The following is an 8,977-nucleotide window of genomic DNA, read 5'->3' as shown; positions in this document are numbered from 1 at the left end:
GTTTACATGGTGGTCTCCGTGTTAGAAAATATGTACATTCAGGTCTCTCACAGTAAAGTGAAATAGGTTCATGAAATGTCATATCAGTTCACAAGTATTTTTTTTCAAATTTGATTTTTTGTTAAAAAAAACACACACTTATAATCTCCTGTAAAGTACAGAGTAACCCCCAAACATGCCAGCCACAACAATGCTATTCACGTCTACATATGTTGACCAAACTGCTTCACATTTGGTATACATTACCTTTAGCCTATGCAGGGCATGTCGACAAAAAGGCAACGTTGTAGATTAAAGTCTGACTTGTGTGCGATTTCAAAACAATTTTCCAAAATCGGCGGTCGACTCAATAGAACGAGGTTTGACATTGTAGTTTGTACTGACCTAATCCTTCAGACTGTTACCGTTTTGATTATTTGAATATCTGCAGTATACAACAACACCCCCTTCACCCCCAAGATAATCGGTGACCTAAAGAAAGCAGTTACAGCTAGGTTCAGGGCAATCCCCAGACATGAAAGCGTTGGTGTCATTAACATTTTCGGAGATAAAATTTGGAACACGTTTGGAAAGAAGGTAACAGTCGGACAATGTAACCTACAGACTAGACACTTTGTAGAATGTTTGTCAATAAATTGAAATCAATGAACACTTACTATGGAGATATTCTCTGAACTTCAATGACTTGAACAATAACCCTTATGTTGTAAATGTACACTTTCGCAATGGAGCGCAACATTCATGAATGACATGCACGCATTTCCCCAAGGCATATGACCTGATCCTGTATGCATTTGCTGTAAAGTCACTGACCGTCTTCACTTGGTTATGGTATTATGTCATTCGAATAATTCCAGAGGTAACAATCTGGCGGGCTTCAATCGGATTAGTTTGGTTACCGTTCAACTTCAAACCTCGTATTGTTGAGTCGATCCCCAAAATTACAATTTTTTTTTAATTTTAAATGGGAAAAATAGCAGACCATTTAATCTACACCATTGAAATGCTGTGTAATTGTGATACATACAGTGAAGTTAGTACATACTAAATGTGAAGTTATTCGGTTAAAAGAGGGGGGAGGTATTAGCATTCTTGTTCTTTCTTTCTTTCTTTATTTGGTGTTTAACGTCGTTTTGAACCACGAAGGTTATATCGCGACGGGCATTTTTGTTGTTGAAATGTGTTGAGGGTCACCTTGTATAACACACATCATAACACACATCATTGTTCCCCGCCATCGATAATTGTTTGACTCATTGCTGATGTTTTCCCCTGAAAACGTGTTGACAATCTATATAATTGCTAGCGAATTGAACATGTTGACAGTCTCTATAATTGCTAGCGAATTGAACATGTTGACAGTCTCTATAATTGCAAGCGAATTGAACATGTTGACAGTCTCTATAATAGCTAGCGAATTGAACATGTTGACAGTATTTATAATTGCTAGCGAATTGAACATGTTGACAATCTATATAATTGCTAGCGAATTGAACATGTTGACAGTCTCTATAATTGCTAGCGAATTGAACATGTTGACAGTCTCTATATTTGCAAGCGAATTGAACATGTTGACAGTATTTATAATTGCTAGCGAATTGAACATGTTGACAGTATCTATACTTGCTAGCGAATTGGACATGTTGACAGTCTCTATTGTTGACAATTTCTATATTTGCTAGCTAATTGGACATGTTGACAGTCTCTATACTTGCTAGCGAATTGGACATGTTGACAGTCTCTATATTTGCTGGCGAATTTGAGATGTTGACAGTCACTATACTTGCTATAGCGATCGAATTGGACGTGTTGACAGTCTCTATACTTGCTAGCGAATTGGACGTGTTGACAGTCTCTATACCTGCTAGCGAATTGGACGTGTTGACAGTCTCTATACTTGCTAGCGAATTGGACGTGTTGACAGTCTCTATATTTGCTAGCGAATTGGACGTGTTGACAGTCTCTATACTTGCTAGCGAATTGGACGTGTTCACCGACTTGGTGGAAGTGCGGGGATGACCTGCAGTGTATCTGGGGCAACGATCGCTGTGACGGATACATCGACTGTGCTGATGGCAGTGACGAACAAAACTGTGGTGTGTAACGATACGAGAACGTAAAGGCCCACTCCACCTGGTGAAAACAGATCGCCCCACCGTCTCAGATCTGCTCAAGGTGTCACGTGCGATAAGCCCTCCCTTGCTCACATACCCACCATCAACATCCTCACTGCTCGCTGTTTGAAGTTGGAATTGTGATTATGAATTAATTTGCTAAAAATGCGCCAGTGCCTGTTACGACACTCATTCTTTAAACACAAATATGCCGCGGTGCACAGAGAGCCGCCGGTGTAACACGAGAAAATTACTCCCACGAGATTTTTACTCCGGAGTAAACATTTCATACGAAAAATGTACTCCCTTTATGAAAAAAGCACTCCCCCATTGCACGAGAAAATTACTCCCCAAGACAGGTGAGTTCCGAGTAAACATTTCGTTCAAAAATGTTACTCCCCTGACGAATAAATAACGAATAAATTACTTCACCCCAACACGAGCAATTTAACTTCCCATGCCAGGTGTACGACATTTTTACTCCCTTGTCCCGTGTTAGTCTAGGTGGTGGAAGGGGTGGAAGGAGGGTAGCGCGACATTCGTGTGCGCAAGATCACTTACTGGCATGGCCCCTTTGCCCGCATCCCATTTTTGCGTACGAGATTTTTACTGGAAGTAAAAAAAATGGGGGAGTAAAAATTTCGTGGGGGGAGTAATTTTTTCGTGCCTTGGGGAGTTATTTTCTCGTACGAAAAGTGTACTCGGAGTAAGAATTTCGTACGAAATATTTACTCCGGAGTAAATTTTTCGTGGAGTAAAAATGTCGTGTTACACCGGCTGTTCATTTTTGGTAAGATACCAAGTGGAGGGGTGGTGGTATCCGATTAATATACAAGCCTGACCAGATCTGAGACAGGGGGCGAACTGTTTTCACGAGGCGGTAAGCACAATACATATATTTTTTTTATTTTTTTTTAAATAACAGCATTTAAGGTTCGGCTGTAAGAGCGATCTTTCTTTGGCACTATACCTGCTACGGATCCAACGGACATATGTTTCCACAAGGGACTGTATTCTCTAAGTTGCGTCATCATGCATTACCCTAAAAGAAAAGTATTACCATGCATGCTTTTATATTTTGAGCCGACTGTCATTTATGCATGTGTATCTGTACAAACACAGTCATGTATTTCTTATGTTGTTTTGTGTGTGTGTGTTTTTCTCCAGAAGAGTGAACATATTTATCTAGCAGGTGAAAATGCGGGGACAATTATCTCTGCAATTTTGTTTTGTTCCAGCATAAACCTACCAAGGACACTCTCCTGGTGAACCTTGTTGATGTGGAGTGACCACAATATTTTGGGATTACGGCAGCAGGACAACAATGTATATATTGCTGGAAGTTATCAATATTGATTATCAATGTATCGATAATAAAAACAATTATCACTGCAAGTATGTTTGTTTGATTTGTGCTTGTTGTATTGTGTGCCCGAATGACTGATTCATATCTCTCTCTCTCTCTTTCTCTCTCTCTCTCTCTCTCTCTCTCTCTCTCTCTCTCTCTCTCTCTCTCTCTCTCTCTCTCTCTCTCTCTCTCCCTCTCTCTCTCTCTCTTCTTCTCTCTCTCTCTCTCTCTCTCCTCTCTCTCTCTCTCTCTCTCTCTCTCTCTCTCTCTCTCTCTCTCTCTCTCTTTCTCTTGTCCGTCTGTGTTCGAGCCCGAGTTGGAGTTCTCCCCCTCTCTCAATCTAAAATCTTACCCACAGATATGGATTTTACGAACCCTAACAATGTTGATACATATTATTCTATTACGAGATATACTCGAAACATTCACATGAACTGAAAGAAGTAATACATCATATCAAAGGCCACACTGTTAACTCTGTATCACTTCCAGAGATAACGTCATTCGACGTAAATCCAAAAACAAAGAGACTGCCAACGTTACAAAATTCAGAATAAAAACAAACAAGAAAGGTAAGTTGTGGGAACATTCATACAATCATTCACTCGCTCGGTTTTCTGGCGAGTGGGCGAAAACTGAATTCCTTGAAGATACGTTTTGTGTAATATGTGTTTGTCTGTTCACTTAAAAGAAACCCTTAATGACCCAACCTGCCTCTAGGCTTGATGCTGTCTGGGGCAACTTAGGTCACATGTGATATAAAGCCAAAAATCATAACTTTAAAAAAAATAACAGTGGTGACTTTCCCTTTACTATCTTCATATATTATCCATTTATCTAAAAATAACAATAACATTACACTGGAACAATACAGTTCGTATTTGGGTAACATTTACTGACCCGCTCTGGAATGTCAGTCAACACAATTAATGAACAAACGACAAAACAATGATGGCAATGATTTTGTATACTGCGCACATCCTGCTCCAAACAAATTCAAGGTTGTGATTGTGAACATAGAATGTGCCAAAAGTGATCCAGTTGGACACTCGTGTTCTTGTTATGTGTGTTACTGAGTGATGAAAGTGTGTGTTCAACTGCCATTTTGGTCGTGTGTGTCTATTCATTTGTGAGTAAGAAGGAAACTGTGCCCCGGTCTCCTATACTTCAGACATTTCGGATGCCTCACTTTCCTCTGTGCCTTCGCTGGCATCTGAATCGACACAGGACTCGTCTGGCTCAGCGTAAGGGGTGGAGGAGGGAACAGTCTTGTCGGTGGATGGCCCGGCGCCGTCAGAAATATGCAGAGCATTGGGAGGAGGGGCGTTGGCCGGAAGGGAGTTAACTGGAAGGGCGTTTTCTTGAGGTGCGTTGTGTTGACCTCCTGACCTACGCTTTCTGAAGAAGCCAAATCCAACTGCTGCCATGACGACACATACACCACTTGCCACACCCAGACCGATGGCCAGCGCGTTCGATGAACTGGATTCCGTGTCTCCGGGCTTTGTGCTGTTGTCGTCAACCACGGGTGCTGCAACACGATGTGCAGGAGGTCATCAACACAAGGCATAAGCAAAGTTTTAAAGCTGGCAAGGTTTGAACATAATTTATTTGCGACAGATGCAGCATTCCTTTGCATGACATGAATTGGTAATAATCAGTTCAACTATGGCAACTCTGCCTCGGGTTCGTTGTGGAACAACAAAGACATTGTTTGTCAGGGAAATTAACCGAAATTACAGATTGAATGAGATGTGGTGTATTGTATGTGAGCGATGTATTTGACGACAGACAAGTATAAACAAGTGCGGTATGTGAAATAGCAGGTTGTTGCATGTAGGTAGAGGTTACATGCCGAGTCTCAGTGATTATTAAAAATAATGGTCGAAGTTAGCGGATCATGAAAAATGCGAGCTTCAGCGAGCTTTTTCATGACCGCGAACTGAGACCATTATTTTTAATAATCACTGAGACGAGGTGTGTAACCTCTTTATTCCCCCTTTCTTCAGTTATTCAAAGAAAACAGGAGTTTTTGTGCGAAAGTTTGATCGAATCCGAATCACTCAACCAGTCAACCTGCGCAGGCGATCGATTAATGCGCGGTTGTATAGTTCCGTGCAAATCATTCCATTCTGTTAACACTTCTTGTCAGTGTCCCTGTTTTAGACTAAAATCAAGTACACAGATAAGCTGTTATTCTGCTGTGGCGGTAAAGGCAGATATTGTGTGTTCTGTTTATGTTTTAGTATCGCTAAAGATAATGTTCTTTCGTCAAATGGGACTAGCAGACGAACTTTTGCACCCGTGTTCCAACGTTAATTACTGTTTGAAGTTCAGTTTTTTGGGGAAAATAGTGTATGAAACCGCTTTATGTTGTTTAAATTGATGAGATGTGTGCATTTGGTTGCGTGTGATCTGTTTATAAAATGAAATATTGTTGAAAACTGACCGTCGGATTGCAATCAGTGTTGTCGAAGAAACTGCGTTAAAAGAAGGGGAACTACTCTTGTCGGCAAGAGTATGAGTTACTTGCCTTGGGAATTTGCTTGTGATGAACGGTGTGTGCACAGCAGATCTATATTCAGAAAACAACCGAACTCATGGATTTTATATGGAGATTCATGTGTTCAGGCCTGTAGTTGTTAATTTAAATGCGGTATGTTTGTATTGCTTGCTCCAGAGATGTATATTTCGTACGTATAGAGCGTTTTGAACTTTTCAGTCGCAAAAGTAGTACCAAAACAGAACAGCTTCTCAACCCATTGCACTATCGAGGATTCAGGCTGTTGCTGGCTCGTTATTTGTTTGGTTGCTGGGTCATTATCGAAAAATAACTAGCTCTACAAGTTTACAGAGGTAAAGAAGCAGAGGGGGGAATAAATCGTATTATTTATACTGCCGGTCATTTATTTTTCAAGAATTGTAAATTATATAAGTGAATCGTACAGTTTGTGATGTTTCAACTTTTTTGTGGAAATAGATGGTGTCAGCTACAGAGTTAAGACACGTTCTTGTGAAGCAAACACACAGTCCACCCTGGTGTGTAGGTTTCTGAAGGGGAAAGTTAAGCTAAGAAGTTCACGACTGATGTGTACCTTACTTTCTCTGTTGTAATGCCTTTCTGGACGGATCATAAACAAATATGACTTGATTGACCGTCAGCACTCTCTGTTATTGTTTTATGCTTTTCCTGCTGTAAAATGTGTATGTGACAATAAGCAAAATATTGTGATGGTTTTTGTTCTTCTAATATGAGCAAGTACATCCGTTCTTGACAGTCGTGGTAAGCCTGTACACTATCCATTACATTAATAAAACAATTAAGCCAGTTATCACGTGAGCAACATCGCAAACAAGTTATACAAAACTAAAATTGTTGGTAAAATAAACATGTTTTGCAGCACATTTTGCTTTATTTACCTGCAGTAGAAGTCGTGTATATGTTTTTAGAATCAGGAACCGACAAGGAATAAGATGAAATTGTTTTTAAATCGATTTCGGAAAGTTAATTTTGCTGATAATTTTTATATTTTTAATTTTCAGAGCTTGTTTTTAATCCAAATATAACATATTTATATGTTTTTAGAATCAGAACATGATAAAGAATAAGATGAACGTAAATTTGGATCGTTTTATAAAGAATTTTTTTTTACAATTTTCAGATTTTTAATGACCAAAGTCATTAATTAATTTTTAAGCCACCAAGCTGAAATGCAATACTGAAGTCCGGCCTTCGTCGAAGATTGCTTGGCCAAAATTTCAATCAATTTGATTGAAAAATGAGGGTGTGACAGGGCCGCCTCAACTTTTACAAAAAGCCGGATATGACGTCATCAAAGACATTTATCGAAAAAAAGAACAAAACGTCCGGGGATAACATTCCCAGAAACTCTCATGTCAAATTTCATAAAGATCGGTCCAGCAGTTTAGTCTGAATCGCTCTACACACACACACACACGCACACACACACACACACACACACACACACACACACACACACACACACACACACACACACACATACACCACACCCTCGTCTCGATTCCCCCCCTACGTTAAAACATTTAGTCAAAACTTGACTAAATGTAACAAACCGCAGTTCTAAGCAAAAACAAAAGCACACAAGTTAGTAAAAAAGAGGGAGGTAAGCGCCATCTGACCTGGGCCCAAAATGTATAGAGCTGGGTGATGCCCCTTGTAATATTTGCTTGTGGTTGTAGGCTGATCTACCATGAAGCGAGCTTGGTCCTATAAAAAAGCCCAGCTTGATCCGACATCAAACTAGGCTAGAAGTGTATTTGTTCTACTTTCAATGAACGTCTACAGCTTTAGATGTACAACCAGATATGTAATGGTTATTCTCCTTCCCTAAGGGCATCATTGCATTTACTTGTATTTTACTATTTTCAATCTTGAATTTCAAATGACAGTGTTGACCTATCATGTTTTAGTGTATTTAGGTAAGTATGTGTGTGTAAGTGTGTGTGTGTGTGTGTGTGTGTGTATGTGTGTGTGTGTGTGTGTGTGTGTGTGTGTGTGTGTGTGTGTGTGTGTGTGTGTGTGTGTGTGTGTGGGTGTGTGTGTTGTCACAGGTTATTATGTATAATGTTATTGCAATCTTGTAACCCTGGACCTGCTGTTCTCTTTTGAGACATTAATGTGTGATTGTTTATGTGTATTGTATTCTTCTGTAGTTTACGTCTAACGTTCGTGTATCCATCCTATGACACAGTAATATTGACTGCAATACAACCAGAAATAGCATCACTGAGTGTCGTCAAGACTGCGCTTTGTCTTGTCTTAAACCATCAGAGTGAAGATCTTGTACTAATGCCATTTCGTTTGTTACAGTAGATCACCGCCCTTGCTACTATACTTCCCCCGAAATCGGCGTATGGCTGCCTAGATGGCGGGGTAAAAACGGTCATACACGTAAAAATCCACTCGTGCTAAAAACACGAGTGAACGTGGGAGTCTAAGCCCATGAACGAAGATGAAGACGAAGCTACTATACTCACCGGGAAGGATGCGGCAGATCTTTGAATGGTTAAGTTTTATTTGGGTTGTTTTGACATATGTCTGAAAACAGTATTCGCTCTCTCACACGCACACACGCACACACACACACACACACACACAAACACACACACGCACACACACACACACGCACGCACACACATACATACATACAGAGTGACACACACACACACACACACACACATACATACATACACACACACACACACACACATACACACACACACACACACACACACACGCTCACAACCGACCAGGAAAACCTAACGTGTTGTTAGTTTTGAGTGTAGAAACTAATGTAACCAGGATGTGAAACTGATGTCAACATGTACCGGACAGATGGTTTAAATCGTTGAGTGGTTGAATTATTTGATAGAGGCGCTCAAATTTGCTTGTGGTTTTAGCAATAGTATATCGAACAAGGAAGTAAATTAGAGACAGCTATTCGAGTGTAATGCTCGTTTAAGGCCCATTCCG

General features: G+C 40.2%; 2 protein-coding genes across 3 annotated transcripts in view; one reads left to right on the top strand and one right to left on the bottom strand.

Moving 5' to 3' along the window:
- Nucleotides 1-3,510, top strand: part of LOC138972427 (uncharacterized) — a 4,921-nt gene extending 1,411 nt beyond the window's left edge. Inside the window, exons 3-4 of the mRNA XM_070345085.1 lie at nucleotides 1,977-2,096; nucleotides 3,353-3,510. Coding sequence (XP_070201186.1) covers nucleotides 1,977-2,096; nucleotides 3,353-3,403 — 171 coding nt within the window. The 3' untranslated portion in view covers nucleotides 3,404-3,510. The remainder of the gene's footprint in view (nucleotides 1-1,976; nucleotides 2,097-3,352) is intronic.
- Nucleotides 1-8,977, bottom strand: part of LOC138974012 (uncharacterized) — a 502,416-nt gene that overhangs the window by 409,269 nt on the left and 84,170 nt on the right. The gene's annotated exons all lie outside the window — the stretch shown is intronic.

This window comes from Littorina saxatilis, linkage group LG8, assembly GCF_037325665.1.
Source record: "Littorina saxatilis isolate snail1 linkage group LG8, US_GU_Lsax_2.0, whole genome shotgun sequence".
Lineage (NCBI taxonomy): Eukaryota > Metazoa > Mollusca > Gastropoda > Littorinimorpha > Littorinidae > Littorina > Littorina saxatilis.
Note: the sequence above shows the minus strand (reverse complement) of the source record. Positions and strands in the feature narration are given on the sequence as shown.